This window comes from Ambystoma mexicanum, chromosome 14, assembly GCF_040938575.1.
Source record: "Ambystoma mexicanum isolate Mex_15411 chromosome 14, UKY_AmexF1_1, whole genome shotgun sequence".
NCBI lineage: Eukaryota > Metazoa > Chordata > Amphibia > Caudata > Ambystomatidae > Ambystoma > Ambystoma mexicanum.
Window position 1 is genome coordinate 24644254 of NC_090940.1, and position 19363 is coordinate 24663616.

The following is a 19363-nucleotide window of genomic DNA, read 5'->3' on the forward strand; positions in this document are numbered from 1 at the left end:
GGAAGGAAAACACCAAAAGCAGACCGGAATCAAGGTGGAGGAGATGTTGCAGAACGTTTTGTAATCTGTTAAGGTAAGAGATGGGGTACTAGGATACCCCGCAAGTTGTCCTGGGTTTATAGTGGGTTCACGGCTGGGGTCAGTTGCCCCGGACCTTGTCAGGAACTGTGGATCACACCCGGGGACTCTGTTTGGGGTTCAAGTAGGGCATAGTGTGGTTAGGGAGGGTGTTATGGGAGTGGTACGGCTAGATTTGGGGGGGGGGGTGGAGCATAGTATTTCGGGAAAAAGTTTTGTACAGGTGTCGAACTTGCAGATCATAAAGGAGAATTATTTGCACCTGCAGGACGGGACAGTGCTTAACGTTGAATATACGAGGCCTGAACAACCAGTGAAGCGCAGGAAATTAGAGACTCTCTTGGGGCGAAACCAACCAGACCTCGTGCCGCTCCAAGAGACGCATACATCTTTATCAGATACATTTAAACTGTGTCTTACACCGGTAGCGGTGCAAGCCAATGTGGCAGCCCGGGTGGCGGGAGTTTTAGCTGCACTGAAGTCAGTAAGATGCCAAGAACTCCCATCCAAAAAAAAAAAAAAAAAAAAACACATTTAAAATAAATTAAAAAATACCACACTAAATGTACTGTGTACACCCCAATATGGGCCAAGAGGGCTTCCTTAAATCAGCGCTTACCCAGGTGAAATAATACTACTAGGAGACTTAAAGCGTGGGACCCCCTTCGAGATCGGAGTGTTGCCAATGTCTCAATGCAATCCAAACCTAGTCAGCTAAAACAAAAATGTATTAATCTAACTTTTGGTGGATATTTGCCCCGCATTAAGGGGGGAGACGAAGGGATACACCTATTATTCGCACGTCCATGGTCTTTCTCCTGCATCGATTACGCCTGGGTCTCCAAATCTCTATTGGGCAGGGTCACGTCAATAACATGTCACCCAATCATGCACCTCTGACCTTTAACATAGACAGTGAAGGGTCGATCCAAAGGTTGTGGACTTAGCGGTTTCTGTCTGGGATGCTCCAGGACGCAGTGGTAAGAGGGGAAATCAAGGGCGAGATTAAGGCATCGATAATGCGACATCCGAAGTTTCAATAAACACAACTTGGGATGCTTTAAAGCCACAATACGCTGGACTCTGATAGCGGAAGCAGCATATAAATGCCAAAGATTCACTGTGGAACTGCAACAAATAATGGAGAATGGAGACCCGCACAGACCCGGCAATTCTAAAAGCATATAGAATAGCAAGGGAAATCGGTTCCAAACTAAAAAGTCAGAGAAATCCTTGCTATATTTACGCCAGGTGTACTATGTAAAGGCCAATAGGGCAGACAACCTATTGGCGCGGCAGGTACGCCAGAAATTAGCTTTGCAAACAATCCACTCCATAGAATAACTCACCAGGGAGGTTGTCGCCGAAACCCTGCAGATAATGTCATCATTCCAGACATTTTATTCCAATCCGTATAGCACAGAAGACCGAGGCTCATGCTCAGGAACTATTTCTGCAAACAGTTAATCTCCCCCAGATCTCGGCTAGAGACAGGGAAAAGCTTGAATGAGATATTACCCCCAGAGGAAGTCTTGAAAGTTATAAATATGCTCCCCCTCCCCCCCCAAAATAAATCTCCGAGGCCCAACAGATTCTCTGCTCATTCTTATAAACTATTCCAACGAGCGCTCGTTCCTACGTTGGCGCAGCTTTATGATTTTTTCACTATGACGGACGTTATTTCCCACACAATGGAGGAGGCGATGATATGGCATTTATACAACGCACCTATACACAAGTGTCAAGGCGAGACAAGGCAAGAGATGGGGGGGGGGGGGAACAGAGCGAAGACAGACAGTGATCTTACTAGGCCAGGTGACATTGCGATCGCGCAAGAGCGGGGGGGGGGGTTGGGGGCAGTGCAGTACATAGGGTAACAGTAAAATAAGAAATAAAAAGTGCGGCCAGCTGGTGGCAAGTGCAAGGGTAACGGTAAGTGAAGACATCAGGTGTCAAGTGCAAGTAGGGGGTTGTAGGGATACAGAAACAATCCCAGGTGCAAGGGTTTACGGGGGGGGGGCAGTGCCGGTGTGCAACTGGCAGGGAGGGGACCTGGGCACGAGATCAGAGGATAGCCAGTGCAGATCATACTGTTCCCAAAATTAGGCAAATATCTGGGTAAATGCGTGTCTTGTGGCCCTATAGCTTTGATTAGAATATATTTTTGCATCAATGCTAAAGTACTCGCAAATAGGTTGGAGGTTTTGCTTCCCTATATCATACACTTGGATCAATCTGGATTTATAAAAAACTGACAGACCCACAACAACATTTGGCGTGTGTCATTTACTGGAAATGGTGGAAAAGAAACAGATCCCGGCGATACTGCCCTCATTAGATGCCGAAAAGGCTTTTGATCGTGTTGAGTTGTCGTTGCTCTTCTGTATGCTGGTAAAGATGGGGTTTGGCCCAGGGTTTATAGAGCAAATCAAAGTAAATTATACATTCCTGGTGGCACAATTAATGGACATTTATCCCCTATGATCCCACTGCAGAGTGAAAAAGCAGGGCTGCCCTATGTCGCCCTTATTATATGCTATAGGCTTGAGCCTTTTCTAGCAAAGGTTCGTCAAAAAACAGACATGCACAGTATACAGTTCGGGGCTTTTAACACAAAATCATGGCATATACTGAGGTTACTAGCTATCACAGAGCCGATCACTACACTTCCCACAATAGAACGTGAACTGGCGATATATGGCGTGGTTGCGGGTTTGAAAATTAATTTAGCAAAATAATAAATCTATCTCTAACTCTTACCACAGTATCCTCTCTTCAAACACTCATGCACTCAAGGACAGATTAAACTCCTTGGAGTAACAATAACCACAGCTTTAGCTGGCTTGTACGAAGCCAATTTCCCTCCGCTGCTAAAACTAATCATGTACCAACTTGGGCTATGTGGTCCCTTATCGATCTCTTGGCTGGGTCGGATGAATGTCTTAAAAATGACCATACTTCCCAAGATCTTGTATTTCTTTCATGCTCTTCCAATTCAAACCCCTGCCACCTTCTTTAAAACCTTGCACAAACATTTATCAGAATACACTTGGAATAACAAACCTCCAAGAGTTGCATCACCGTTCACCCCCCCCCATTTTCTCTAACTCTACTTTTTTGTCTCGGGTGTCTGCCAAATGGAAATCAGCTGGGTGTCGCAAGGGAAGGAATTTATTTGCTAGCAAATATCTCACATCATTTCCCCAATGTAAACTCGACTTCGGTATCAAGGTTCGCCACTGGACCCAGCCCCTCCCCCTTTAAAAGCGGAAGCCACCAGAGAATTCACCATTTCGAAAAGTGTCCTCACAAACCCTGGTAGCAAGACCCTAATTTCGAACCTATAGAAAATAATGATGGAGACACCTCTTCCCTCTCCAATACACTATAAGACAAGATGGCGACTGACACTTGGGAGAACAAATTTCGGATGAGGAATGGAAGGGCCTACGGAAGGATATCCCTAAATTTGCCTGATCTCTACACATCTAGGAATTCTGGTATAAATTACTAACACAATGGCACTATACAGCGGCCCGTTTACATAAAATTAAACCTTCCCTCTCAAGTCAATGCTGGAGACAATGTGGGGCAACCGGCGACTGTGGGCATATTTGGCAGCATTGTCCGGTGATTGCGGGGTATTGGGCTGACGGATGCTGCTATGCAAACAATATTTGGCGTTGTAAAACCTAACTCCTTAAAAAAAAAAAAAAAAAAAATCAAACCTATTGTCGATTCTGGACTCTAGTATGTACAGGAAGGCAAAACAGATATGTATAACATTTGTGACGCTACATTTGGAGGAGTTACTGGGAATTGCTCACAAATGGAAGTCCAAAGATCCATCGTCAGTCACTGAATGGTTCTGTAGAATCTGGAACTTTGTAGTATTGGAATGGACAACCGATCTGATTCAAGGTGAACAATCAAAATGTTCACATGACTGGGCGGATGTTCTCGAATTTTTGCAATCTGACGTAACCTATGATAATGTCCTCAACACCTGCACATTTTGGACATGTCTTGATCTGTATAGTTTTTCCAGCTGACAGGGAGGGGGAGGGGGAGGTTTCTCTTTGTTTTGCTTTCAATGTTTGTTGAAAATTCTGCAGAATGCTAATAAAACCAAAATAAAATTTTAAAAAGTAGCAAATCATCCCCAAGGAGACCCAGAGTACAACAGAATTATGCCACGTTTGCAATAGATCGATCACTTTCCATAGAATTGATCACTGTGGACGAAAATTACACTGAATGTTATAAATAAACAGAACACCTCAGGCTATCAGAAGAGCAGCCGATATTAAGAACGGTACATTCATTCGTTCCATTTGTACACAACTGAGCAAGGGAAACAGATATTGCATGAATGCAATATTGCTCCTAGGATAATTTGTGCAATAGCTTTTACAGAATCATTTAAAAGGAGGTACCACATCAAATCCGAAACATTTATGGAAGCTCTTGAACAATCTTTTTACCCACAATATCTGTTTTTTCAAGCACAATTGCACTCCAGGGATGAAATGACAGCTTTCATAAAGTGGACAAGAAACACTTTTTGCAACAAGATCGTGAAACAAAAACAAACACTAAAAGAAGCATGAGCTGTTTTCATATACTTCAAACACAGGCAACATGCCAAGGAAAACTGACTTTTAAAAAAGGAGGAGGATTGGCAACCACGAAAGATGGATACATTACCATACTTAAACAGTGCGAGAGGTAAAGACACACTGAAGGGAATTTAAGTCAATTACCCACTGATGGGGAAAACAAGGTTATGGGTTTTGCAACCGGTCCACATAATTTTGATAGCTAATGGACCTTATATTTGGATAGAAGTATGAATTGTTCTGGCATCCGATTGCAGTTAGCAAGTACATCAACCCTTCACTCCCACTGGAAAATCATTTTACAACCAAACAAAGCTGCACAGTTGGGATCTTGAATTAAACTCCATAAAACGGCTGAAAGAACCAATGTATAAATAAAAGATTTTTTTAAAAGGGGAGGTGAGAGGGGGGGGCACAGCAACTACATGGATTAAAATAATTTGTTGAACTAGAGTGGGTTTTGTAAAACAGACATGTAGAGAGCAGTTGGACGCATATACCCCAATTCTTGCCCCCTCACCGCAGTCATACTGCAACAGCAGAACAAGAGCTGCACGTGGGAGCCCTTGTGTTGTCCCTATAGTGCACCAAGTGTAAGAGAGACCATATGCACTCAGACAACCAATACCGATGTAGCCTTGCACAGAGTGTGGAAGGGTGTCTGCACACACCATTGGACCTTATGTAGTGCTGAGTGAAATCTGGCACGGGTAGAGTGATGTTGTCAAGCAGATATGCGAGGCCATACTGAAACAATATGAAAATACTCGAGAAACAATGTTACTGAAGCAACAAGAGAAATAATTACAAAATGATAAAGTAATCATGTATGCAAACTAACTTGCTGACCAGTAAGCGTAAATAAGCAGAACGCAAGGTAGAAAAGAAGCTTGCTATAGAGCAATATACAACGTGGCTAGTACTGCCACAATTGGAAAATGGATGCCGGCTCATGCAAAGATTCAATTCTACTACCTCAGAAACAGACCAGGGTTGCAGAGTAAGGAGACGCTGGAAGAACAGTTGTGTGCAAAACAAAGTCTATGTTGGCTTGGGATCAAGGATGCTATTTCAAGGAATAGCTGCAAAGCACAAAGGGAGACAGCTAAGCAATGAACGAGACATATTTCTCTTAAGATTAAAGATGATGAAAGATCTGCAAGAGCCCAGTATTGGACAAATAAAACGTGTATAAAGTCCCTGTGAGATGGGGTGAGCAGGTCTCTAGAGGCCAAGAGGAGCAATGACACTCCCTGTAATTAAATCAAATAGCAAGACGTTTGACAGGGCACTTTCATTCCACTTGGATGAGCGAGTATTGAGCTCCGGTGTAATTGCTCGTCAAGCAGGATTGTGCGAGGGCCCGAGCACGATAGACCAAAGTCTTCGGCTGCACTTGATCTGCGAAAAGTATTCTGTTCTGAGAAAGGTCAGCATCTATGCTGTGTTTGTGGACTTCGCACAGCTTTTTTTTGTTTAACCAAATACGGTCCCACAGGCATGTTTGTGGAAGGTCCTAGAGGAGCTTGGGACCACGGTGGCTCTGCTTTCAACAATTCAGAGTCTTTACACAGAGAACTCGGCGGTGGTCCGCTGGAGCCAAGAGGGAAGCACTTCCCGTAGTATTGCTATACAGAAGGAAGTCCGCCAGGGATGCATGTTGGCGCCGAGGTGGTTCTGCATTTTCATTATTAAAGTTTTGAAGAGGTTGTTGGCCACCCAGACTGATGCCCCTTTGCTAGCAGGCAACAAGTTTCCTCCATTGTTGTTTGCCGATAAAGCTGTGCTCCTTTCTCTCACGCCGACTGGTGTGTACAAACAACTGGAGATTATTGTATCTTTCGCAAAGAAGAATGGGCTTGCTTTGAAGATCACAAAATCCAGGACTATGATCTTCAATGCCAATTTCAAGAAGAAGCACAAGCCCTTATCTCTCTTTGTAGAGGGCGGTGCAATTGAGCAGGTTCAGTCCTAGGATTATCTAGGTCTGAGAGTTATGGCATCATGCAGTTGGAAAATGCAGGTTAAGAAGGCCAACCTCACTTTGGCTAGATATAGCGGGGCCCTCACTAGATTCACCAACGAACATGGGAATGGGGCAGAACGGGTCTCGCTGGAGGCCTACAGAGCACAAGCACGCCAGGCAGCATTGTTTGGGGCGTAACCGTGGAGACCAGGTCCCTTGCAGTGACTGAGACAATATTTCCGAAGAATAGCCTTGGGTTGCCGACTGTGGCCCGAACATCCCAGTGCTTTTGGAAACTGGATTGGAAGGGTTTGAGATGATCTGTAAGTTACGCCCGGTCCTTTATTGGGATCGCCTCTGGTCTAATCCTCACCTTTGTAAATACAAAGAGGCAGTTAGATGTTTTGTCCCAGCAGGGGGGCAGCTCCTTAAAGTGGGCTGCCCATGTGGCATCCGGGGGAAGATCCAGGGCTTCTGAGCAGCTGGCTGTATACATCTTTCAATAAAGATGCGGGCGGGCTGCGAAGAATACCTGGACTATGTCTCCCCCAGGTGGGAAAGAGCATTATATTTAAAGTTCTGCTTTGGAATCTTGCCGACTGCTGTATTTCGGCATAAATAGAATATTGCTGTTTCCACGTCATGTATCCTTTGTGGGGAATCTGAAGAGACGGTACAACACCATTTGTTACTCTGTCCGGCCACCATGCCTCCGAGGAAGTGCTCCCTGAAGCCCCTGTTCTTAAGCCGTGGATGTAGGTCCCTAGTTGGTGCTATGGCAATTTGCCTGGACGCCTCGGATAAGGAGGCTGTGCTTACCAATACAAGTTATCTGAGCTGGGCAAGAAAAACGTATATGAGGCAGGCCAAGTTGCTGAATAGTGCAACGGGGTAAAGGCATCTTTCTGTACAAGCTACTGTTTTCTGTAGAACATTGACACGTTTTTATTTGGTTTCAAGGTAAAGCACGGATTGTGTCATTTTAGTGGAGTAATTATGAGCCAAGCGATTGTGACGATGTAACTAATGTGTTAACTTTTCTGTTAACTGCTTTTTTGACTATCTTTGTGGAAATTAAGCAATAAAAGTAAAGTAGAATACAGTGATGTGCTTACACTCCCTTGAATGACCCAGAACAGAGAGCAACTTTCTTGTGTGCCGTTTTTACCTGCATATTACAGTCTTATCCAGCTCTAATAAAAAGATACTTCAATGTCAAAGTTTTGGGGAAATCGTAAGAACCATTATAGTAGCAATCTTACAGTTCTTGATATTAAAAGGTGTGATTCATAGAGACACCGAATTACATATTAAAAGGCTGATCGAATAAAAAGGTTTAAAAATACATTGCCAGTTTCCATGTGTTAATATCCCCGTAAAAAAATAGCGAGACAAAAATATTGCCATATTTTTGCAGCGAAATTGACCCATGGACACTGCGGGGGGGGGGCAGGGGACACCCCTGCATTATTTTAAAATGTGCGGGGACACCCCTCTCCCACAAATTATACCCCCAAAAATATTGTCTATGGCGAAAGAAACGGCCATGTACAGCGATATTTTTTGTGGGGATATTTTGTAGGGATACCGTTTCCATGGAATAATAATTGTGGCGTAATTCTGCATTATGATTTGTGTTTTACTCCCGATTAGGACATTTAGACACATTACAAGAAACAATAGAGATGGTGGGTGACAAGGAAACATTTACTATTTCCCCTGATGAAATCACAGCCTTTTTGCACAATTTTACTAGGCATTTATTTTGATTTAAACTGGATGTTGGGGAAGATTATGAAGATATGTATCTTGATAATTCGGCTCATTTAAAGAATAACCTATGTAATCAGCACATGAAAAAGGTGGGAAGGAGAACATCAAACGAAAAATGCTATGTGTGTGTTCCCTTATACCTGATGCTTTGGGAACCTCTAAAATATTCCTAGCAGCAAAAGTATTAGTCAAAACGGCACATTGCCCGACACCTTGCACTTTGCCTACCCAGAATTCCATGGCAGAACAGCATCCGTAGTGTGGGTGAATACAGCCAAATCGCAAAGAGAAGACCATTATGTACAAGACAAAGTCAAGAGAAAAGCCAGAAACAATGCATCAAATAAAATATGAACAGCCTGCACTATGGAGCAGGAATCAAGATGTTACACTCTGCAAGGATAACAAAGGGAAGGAAATACGAGAATGCTGGGAAAGAGGCCAACTACAAATTGCTTACTCTTGAAGGATGGGCTGATGGATTGGTTGTGTGCAAAGCAACAGCATTAGCAGTACAATGGGAAGTAGTTGTGGCAAATGCAGAAAAGAAATGCAAAAACCAATGGCCTAAGATTGCAAGATTGTTGACATGGGTCGACGAGGAGGGAGGACCATCGCAGATACTATCCCTGAAGAATGCGTCTTTATGCTTCAGAAAAAAAAAAGAAAAAAATGGTACAGTGAAAGTCGGAGAAAACCGCAAGGGTGACCAAGTTTTGGATGTACCAGGCATGAAGGAGGAACAGCAATCCTGATGGACCATTATTGGGCCTGTGGATCAAGAGCATATTTAAAGTTGATACTAAAATGGGGAGGAGCCTGTTCATTGGTAATAAGTTTACCAGCCTTAGTAGTACCACAAAGTGACCGGTAGATTACAGACTTCCCGAAAACGGGCACGCACCCGAGGAAGAAGAGATTGCTTCATCGAAGCAGACAAAGGAGAGATCATTACTGCTCAGCAAAAGCCTATCATGACATTCCAGATGAGCAGAAGTTGTTCAACGGAACATCAGTGATCTTCTCAGCTATGGTTCTGCCAGGAATCCAGACTGCAGTAAGTGCTAAATGGTTACAGAAAACCAGATGGGTGCTGTTGCAGACAAACAATACGACAAAAGGATTTCATGTGATCAGAGACAAGTTGAGGGCAATCAGGCTCATGGCCCTCCAGAAGAGGTATGCCTTGGACTCAATTACAGCAATGCTCAAGTAGAAAGCAACGATAAAAACAAAAGAAACTGGTTTATGAAAAGAAGGAATGTTGGGCGATAAGCTACTAGTCTGATATAGAAAGACAGTTTTTTAGCTCTTTGAACATTCAGTAGGTCTGGGCTTTAAGCCCATGCTTAAAATGTTATTTGAGCACATTGCAGATCATGCAATGGCATCCCACCTTTGCATGATCCAGAATGAACTATTTGACTGGGAGGTTTTAAACAGTAGCAGGACCAGATATCTCCAGTAAAACAGGGTAAGCCAATCTTAAACTTGCAAAACAGTTTTTTGGGGGGGTGGTATAGATTAAAACAAAAATTGCCTTGTATAGTTCGTTTTTTGGGTTGCTCGAAAATCACTCATAACGAGAGAGCTTGATAAAAGGCATGTGTCAATCATAGATGAAATGGAGGAAAAATGCAAATACCATGTCTAAAGGATATTTGAAAATGAAGATGAGAAAATGAGAGCGGTGGCTCTGTGTTCACAGCACGCAGGGGTGAAATTAATGAATTTTCAGAAAGAAGGCATGCTCATTAGCCTGCTCGAGTGAGCCAGAAACATAAGCTGCGAGCCAGCCTACAGCTCTGTGCAGTAAGGATGGAATGGAATGTTGCCCTCTTCTAGGCTGAAGGGTGTGGTTGTTGACTAGCAGTGAATCCATGACTTGGAAACGACCCTGCATCACAGCTCCAATAGTCACTCAAACTGTTAACTGCAAAGTACCTAGATCAAAAAGGGAACAAAAACGTAAATAAAAAGTAGTCATACAAAAGGATCAGGAAAGACCCTGTAGAGGTCATGGGGGGGATTAAGAAAACAAAAAGGTTGATGGCTGGCAGGTATTTAATAAATCATAGCCATGGGCACAGCTCTGGGCAATCCTCCAGACCACCGTTTTTCAGCCCATTACAATCGGGGAAAGACAATGTGCCAATCAGGCTTGGTCCCACTCGAAATGGGCAGTCTAGCCCCATCTCCTAGGTCACATCCCTTCTGCATGAGACTACAAGCATCCCCAAACATGTTTCAGCCTGGGTGTGCCTCATCAATGATGAGTAGCTTGGGTCTCTAGGAATTTACAAACCCACAGACCAGATGCATCCAGAATTCTCTATGCAACAAGGCACAGACTAGTAGGCTTCATTTGTTGATGCCTACACTGTGTCGAAGGAGCCACTACGCCAACTAACTATAAACCAGCTTCTTTGGAACTGTACACAATGGTAAATCATGGTAAAATGTCCACTGTACTGCTGCTTACTACCAGTGAGTCACTGGTTGTGGTTTGCTAAATAACCATATTTATCAGGAAATTCATTGTTTATGGTGTGCCAGATAAGAGCGCTCATTTAGGTGCGTAGTTTAATACAGTATACAAAGCATTTGCTGCTAAATGTTCAATTGCTCAATAACCATCCGCAGTCAAGTCGACAGGCAGACAACCAATCAAACTTAAGAACTTCACAAGAGATTACTAGGATTCTTTTTAGCTCAAATTAGGAGGAGATACTGTCAGAAGATCAACTCGCCTAGTAGAAGAATGCTAAGTAGATGTTGGGACATTTGTCCGGGGGTGGTGTTAACGCGCCACTGCCCCTCTAAGAAGGAGCGAGTGACCATGTGGGCATGACGTGGGAGCGGGGAGAAAAGGGAAAGTTAGTTAGTGGCTGGCAATTGAAAAAAGAATTTTCCACCTCCGGTGTCACGTCGATTGGTGTAGGCCATCCGGCCTAACAACTGGCGACGAGGCTCTCCCGTGGCATGGAGAGCTTTACATACGCGGCGGGTGATACCACACTGCTTATCCAGCTTCCTCCATCCAAGCGCACACTCCCTGACTATGAAGTACTTCCAGACGCAACAGCGTTCCCACCGTGTATCCAAACACCCGATCCTAGGTTTTCCTCTCAAGAGCACAGCACGAGCGGGCCAGATCGTGGGTGTGTACCGTAACACACAGGCCTGGATCAAAGCCATGCAGCCATCCGCCGCTCCACGTGGTGGAGCTCCAAGGAGCACGCAGACACACCAGGTGGGCGACTCCTCCCTTGCAAGAGGCGATCCCGCCAGATCAGAACAGTGCCTCTGCCACACGATGCGCACAGGCCCAGAGTGGCCTCCACACGCCCCCAGTGACTGCCTTGGGGCACCCCTGCATCACTGCGGCGTTCGAACAGCCCATCACCAGGTGGGTGCCATTACAGGACCCAGTGCTCACTGCATGTCAACCCACACAAGCCTGCCTCAGACAACTACACTTACCAGGCGCTGGGAGGAAACGCGTGGTGCACAAGGTCACACAAGACCAGCACACGCACCACGCTACCCATCTAACAGGGAAAGTTAGCGCCTGCCAACAATTGGATACTGGGATGAGCATGTGTCACAATGAGTGACCCCACACCACCAGCCACAAGGTCCACGGCCACTGTATGGCACATACCACCCCCTTTGGCCACGACCACACAGGCGGACAAAGGCCTGAGGTGGGTTGAATGACTGACAATTTCATAAAAGCGGCTGGTGAAGACAAGTCCCCAAATCTGAAAAACATGTTCATTAATGTTGCTGGCAGCGAGATCAAGACGATAGTTAAAACTATCCCGCCGGAAGAGCAGCCAGACTACGCGTCACTAACCACAGCCCTCAACAGGAAACTGGTGATGGAGTCCAATTGTGATTACGAACGGTACATATTTAATCGATGTACCCAACGAAGCAAAGAAACAGTGGATGAGTTAATTACTTGTGCAGATCAAGGGCGCACACTGCCAATTTCACGCGTTTTCTCAGGATGAGGCTATAAGACTGAGGGTGATTGAAGGAGGTCTGTCCCAAACACTAAAAAAGCAACTCACTATAGATGAGGTAAGCGAAACAGCAAGAATACTTGAAAAGATAGATGTGCAGGCGGCGTCCATGTCCGGGAGCAGTAACGCTAAGCCTGACAAAACTGATCGAATTGAGGCAATCCAACGTCCTGCAGACAAGGGTTGCAGCACCACAAGACAGAGGGAATTGGAACAACCCCAGACCACAAAGGCAGTGCTACTGATGCGAAATGGCATATCCCCACTCTGGGACGTGCTCAGCCCTCTCTCAGAGATGTGGCAACTGCGGCAGAGAAGGACACTTCCAATCCGTCTGCAGAGAAGGCAGACCCTTACCCACACGAGAATGCTGCCGCAGACTCACCCAAGGATGTACAGCTGTAATGCCTTCTGCACCAGTCCAGGCCATACCGACAAGGGCCAAGACGTTACGCCAGAGTGGTAGAGGATCTTCATCAAGACGACTACCCAAAGTACTCTGAATCGTATGACCAAAGCTCATTCCTGGCAGACGAGTACGACGGACTACCCCAGCCGCATTACCGGCAGCAACAACCGCAAGGAGCCCCCTTCGAAGAGAAGACCAGTACGTACAAGACGAGTACCTCACCCTCATACTTGACGACAGGGAGGCAAAAGAGGCGCACAGGATTCCCATCAACATTGGAGGCAGACAGTTCTGTTTCCTAGTGGACTCAGGCGCCACCGTTAATATTATGAGGGAACAGGAGTTCCTGCAGATATCGGAACAACCAACACTAGCCAAGACAATGGCAAAGATTTTCCAGTGGGGGCAGACCTCCCCCTCCACTGGACACTTCAATCGTCACTTCATGCATAAAGGGCTCACAGTAGCCACAGTCATTCATGTCACCCGGATCCCCACAAAAGGTTGGTGCCTACCAAGCTACCACACAGCGTCCTGCTTAGGACTTATAGACATCCACTTCCGCAAAGGGGACGGGATACATACTGCCGCGCCACGGAGTAACACTCAAGAACATGTCTACATGGTGCGAGGTGACCGCCAACTAGTCAACCTCATCACAAAAGAGACAATCATGATGAAATTCCTGCTTCTTTGCAAAGGGCTGGGTAAGCTGAAAGGGCCTCCCGTCAAATTACACGTTGACGAACGACCCGTACCCCAACATCCCAGGAGGGTTGGATTCCACCTACAGGCTGCAGTCTCAGAAGAGCTTAATCAGCTGCTCAACCCTGGCATCATTGAACCAGCATCCGGACCGACTCCATGGGTCTCTCCTCTGGTGATGGTGTCCAAGTAAGGGGGATGCCCGAGGCTCTGCGTGGACATGCGCATGACCAACACAGCCATCCAGAGAGAGCGTCACCCGGGTCCCCGAATCGAGGACATGATAGTCCAATTGAATAGGTCTGTATTGTTTTCCAAACTAGACCTCAATCAGGGCTAGCACCAGATGGAACTACACCCCGACCCGAGAGACATACCACCTTAGCCACCCATGATGGCCCGTTTCGCTACAGACGCCTCAACTTCGGCATCCCATCGGCGGCTGAGATCTTCCAAGAGGCAATAAGACAAGTCATCAGGCTGGTATGAGGGGCACTGAATTACAGTGAGGACATTCTCGTATTTGGCAAAACCTGCAAAGAACACAACGATGCGTTGTTGGTGACCTGCAACGCCATCCAAGAAGCAGGCCTAACTCTCAACTTTGAGAAATGCAGATTCAGTAAAACAAAGCTGAAATTCTTTGGACATCTTCTCCGCAGACGGCATGGACACCGGACCACGAAAAGGTCCACACTATCTCCAATCTTCAAGAACCCACACAAGTGGGAGACATCCGCTCATTTCTGGGAATGGAATGGTACTGCGCCCACTATATCCCTCATTATGCCTCCATCAAAGAGCCACTACGGTGGCTCCTATAGAAAGACACGGAATTCGTTTGGTCACCTGAGTGCCAGGAGGCATTTGACACCATAAAAACCTCACTAGCAGAGGCCCAACGTCTAGTATATTTCGATCCCACCTAAAACTGAATTTGTTGTAAACACAAGTCCGGCAGGACTGGGGGCTATCCTTGCCCAAACCAGTGGAGGGGACATGCACCCCAGGCACATAGTTGCATATGCGCGCTGGGACCACCGGAATCGGCCTACTTCCAGGCTGAGAAAGAGCCTGGCAGCAGTCTGGGCATGTGAACATTTTCACAACTTTATCATAGGGAAAAAGTTCACCCTCATCACAGATCACCAGGCTCTGCTGTCTTTGTTTGGTAATCCCCGAACCAAGATGCCTCAGAGGATAGAACATTGGGGCATTAGACTGCAGGAGTACGATTTTGATATCATCCACAGGCCAGGGGGCAATAACAACCCGGTGGACTACCTGTCACGCCATGCGACAGGGAAACCCACACCCAGAGCAGGCGACACTGAATACATAAACTATGTGGCCTCCAACGCAATCCTGCCAGCAGTATCAATGCAGATGGTAGCGGCCGCCTGCGATTGACCCCTCCCTGGTGTTAGCAATCAGCCTCACCGAAAACAACAGAGACTACAGATGACCCGTTCTAAACCACCCGGGGGTATGGAAGGAGGAGATGGACCAGTGAAGGGTCACTCAATGCTATTAAGAGGATGCCGCCTAGTAATTCCTGCAGCACTCAGAGCAGAAGTAATAAAAACAGCACACGCGGGACACAGAGGCGCCAACACCACCAAGTGCCAACTCTGCTGTCATATATGGTTCCCATTTCTAGACGCCATGGCGGAAAGATGGTTGAAGAACTGTAGCATGCCAGTGCACGGCCAGAGTAGAACCACCTGTCCCGATATAGCCAACGCACATTCTTGGAAGGCCCTGGAAAGGGTGGGCGTTGACTTCTATGGACCCATGGAATCAGGAGAATACCTCCTCCTGTTCATAGATGAACACTCAAGGTTCCCCATAGTGAAGAAGGTAGCAACCACTGTATTCACCCAGGTGGCGGCAACATTTGAAAGAGTGTTAAGACGAATGGGGGATACCCAATACCATCGAATACGACAACAGACCCCTGTTCAGCAGAAATGAGTTCACCTCCTTTGCAAACCATATGGGGTTCACACATCAGAAGATCACCCTGAGGTGGCCCCAAGCAAATGGGATGGGCAAGTGATTTATGGCCTATATTAAGAAAACGATGCAGAGGGCCCACATCAAAGGCACTGACCCCACCCCCACCCAAATCAGGCACTATGCCGATTACTTCAGGACTACCGAAACACTCCCCACGAGGTCACCAACAGAGCACCCGCATCATGAGGCACCCAGTCACCCAACAGGAAGGTGACCCTGAGGTCATACACATAGACCAGGAGTGGAAGGAGAAAACTGGCACAGAGACCAACATGAGGAGAGGGGCACTCTCACCACCCAGCACGCCATCTACCCCATACATGCCAATATTCAACATTCGGGAGACCATATTATAGTCCTGTGTTCAAATGTGCATTCTGTTACTCGTAGTCCTAGATTTATAAACGGGGACTACATTTCCCAGAATGCAACGTTACAGCTAGGACTGGACTAGCAGCTCCTGCATGGATAATAACCAGCCCTCCCCAATAATCCTTCTACACCAACAAGCTCCCTGGCCTGAGCCTATCCACCCCACTACCCCCGACCCACGCCCGTCCCCCACCCACCCACCCACCCACCCACGCCATCCCCCGTGCCCCTCACCCTCGCTCTCTCCCCCATCGCTCCCGCTGCTCCCGGGGCTCTCTTCCTCCTCGTCATCTTCATCCTCGCTGCCGCTGCTGCCCTCGGGCTCCCCGAACTCGAGCTCCATCTCCTCCCGACCCTGGGGGCCACCAGCCTCCTTTTTGTCCCTCGCGTGGACCGGCATCTCCGACCGGGAGCCTGGGCAGCCAGCACACTGCGCCTGGCAGAGCCGCCCATTGGACAGACGAATCCTGCGCCCAACGCCTATTGGCGGCTCTGGTCACAGGCATTCGCCCATTGGGTCGCATTGTCCGCCCATCACCCTATCGCCACAATCGATTGCCAATGTCTTCCCGTCCCATTCACTAGCTCAGCCGATGATTACACAACTTGTCTGTCACTCGTCGCAGTACCGCTGCCAATGGGACAGCTTATTGTGCCACAGTTATCCCTCCTCCCATGTGTCATAGTAAATCGTTTCTGGAAGACGATTGGTTGGGAATTTCTGTCCTTTTCTCCGGATGACCAATCCCTCGTCGGAGGCGGCCATCTTCGGCAACCCATGTAGTTGAAGCAGCAATGGGTGGAGCTGCACTGACAGCTGAGGTAAACATAGAAAGGGGACTGTGTGAAATACACCAGTGCAGCTTTCAGGGGACAACCTTGGTCAGCACTGATTACTGCTATATGTAGAGCTCTCCAGCTTCTCAAGTAGTTCCAGTTTATTTTTTATTTTTCAGTTTAAATAATTTATTAGAATTTTGGAAATATAATCAATTATAATTACTATAGCTGAATTAAATCATACACTTACACAGGCATTATGAAATATATCAAGTCTTTAAAAGCATGAACTATAAACTATAACAATTAATCAATAGGTTGAAGTGAATTGATTTGGCGTATGATAAACTTAGGTAATAAGACAGACTGATGGGGGGACAAACAAGACTAACTAAAAGAAACATTCTTGCTGTTAATTGTATGCATGCAAATATTGAGAAAATGTATTCAGTGCTCTGAAATGTACCCTTGCTTTGTGCCAGAACTCAATCCAGTCCTGTTTTTCAATATGATTTCTGGCACTTGTCGTTTTTTAATTCCCAACTGGAGGTGAACTTCCAGCAATGGCTGCTAGGTGGCGTTGCAATGTGTCATTTGGCTCAAATTGACTATTCTAATTCCCATTTAAAATTTGCGAAAACTACAAGTTCCAGAACACCAAGAAAATCCAGGACTGAATGACCTTCTGCCAAGTAGGAATTAGAAACCTGAGAACACCGAATATGTTGGCTAAATATTTGTGTACATGCCATTAACAGTACACATTTAAAAAAGGATCTGAAACAATCATAGCCATCAGCTTACATGACAACATGCTAATCCGGTCACAGCCTTAACTTTGAATTCTGGAACTTGTAATCCTGGATTTCCCAATTATAAACCCAACAGATTACAAGTGCCAGGATGCAAAATTAAACCAGTAGTAGACTACCACCTACTGACTTGTATGGGGCATGGTGGCATGTATACAACAAAGTAAACCTCCAGCACTACACCACCTCCAGCACTACACCACAGACATACACAACAAACCTATATAGGCTCACACTCCAAAACAACACCAATCCAATAACATCAAGAAGCAAACCCAACGCACAGTGACCAGTTAAACCAAACTTAAACTACCAACAGCACAGCAAAAGCTCTCTTGCGCTGTCCCACTAATTAACCCTGCCAACCCTGCTTCCTTGTCAGATCCACCTGAGCGCCCGCAGGCCATGAAAATGGCAGTGGTGTGCAGTATAAGTCACAATAACATAACATTAGCCCAAAGCTCCTCCTATCTAATCCGCATGTGGGCTGGAATTCTTCCTCTGTGTTTTCATAAGGAACTTAAGACCTGTTCTCATTCCTGCATCTATCTTCTTTCAGTCTTCCACAGGGTCTCTGTGGTCAATATTTCTGTGCTCCCTTCTTGTATCAAGAAAATCCCTGCCCATATGGACTTGGGGGAGTGCTCCCTGGTCCCCCTATTGCTGTGCAGTTTCCAACTGGTTCCAGATCTGCCACTCCCCAGTTCTCACGTAGCAAGTCTGGGGTCTCTGTGGTAGGAGTTGGGTCTCTCATTGGGCTCCTCAGTAGGTGGAGAAGGTTCATCCCCACAACCGAGTTTGGTTGATACGTCAGCCCCTACTACTGATCGACAACGTAATGTGCAACAATGTCCATCTTTAATAGATTCCCCCAAAGTTACTGGTTATTGTGGTGAAACCATACATCTATAGATTCAGTGTTTATGGAACCAGACATGAGTATTTAATGTTTGCTTGTTAGGTGCTTATACAATAAGAATATACTGTTTCAAAGAGCCCACAGGGCAGGGAGGCAAGGAGGGTGGGAAATACATTACACCACAATATTAAGAGCAGAGGGGGAAGAGGAAGAGGGACGAACCTACTATGCCTTGTAAGTATTCAGAACGTGCAAGTGCAGAGGGAAGAGGGGGTAAGTGCTGGGGAGTCTGAGCTTGTGGGCGAACCATGGACGAAGTGCTAGGAATATTGAGTGCTAACCGGATAGGGCGCGGGGGAGGTGTAAGTGCCAGTCTCCATAGCAGAGGATGTGCAGATGCAAAGTCCTATGGATAGACAGGAGCTCGGAATAATTGGTGTGGGAGGTCAAGGCCCTGAAGATGCATAAGGGCCAAGTACACCGATTCAGCAACTGTGGGATTAGCAGAGGAGAGAATCAGGGAAGAAGGAGGAAAAGAGGAAAGTCTTAATGAGCTTCTATAATTTGAGAAGATCCTGCTCAAAGTGCATGGGAGGGGGAGGCTATTCCAAAGGAGGGAGCCCGCAGCGGAAAGTGAGCGACCCCCTGCCATCTTTTTAGCAAACCGCTTTACACACAAAAAGTCGGGGCCAGAGAAGCGAAGTGGTCTAGTGGGAGAGTATTTAGTGAGATAAAATTCAAGATAGTGTGGTCCCCGGGCCCAGGCAGCCTTGTGGATAATGCAGAGGGATGTTAATTTAATCGTGCAGCAACCGGGAGCCAGTGGAGATGTTTTAGTGCAAGAGAAATGCAGTCCCTGGGCTTAAGGCCAAGGATAAGTCTTGCTGCCCTATTCTGGTTAAGCTGAAGCGGTCGTAGAGTGGAAGAAGGAAGATTCAGG

General features: G+C 46.3%; 1 protein-coding gene across 2 annotated transcripts in view; it reads right to left on the reverse strand.

Moving 5' to 3' along the window:
- Positions 1-16454, reverse strand: part of BRMS1L (BRMS1 like transcriptional repressor) — a 198086-nt gene extending 181632 nt beyond the window's left edge. Inside the window, exon 1 of one of the 2 annotated variants that reach the window (XM_069638428.1) lies at positions 16207-16454. In XM_069638428.1, the coding sequence (XP_069494529.1) occupies positions 16207-16372 (166 nt within the window). In that variant the 5' untranslated portion in view covers positions 16373-16454. The remainder of the gene's footprint in view (positions 1-16206) is intronic. The other variant, XM_069638429.1, reaches the window with a different exon arrangement.
- Between the last annotated feature and the right edge of the window lie 2909 nt (positions 16455-19363).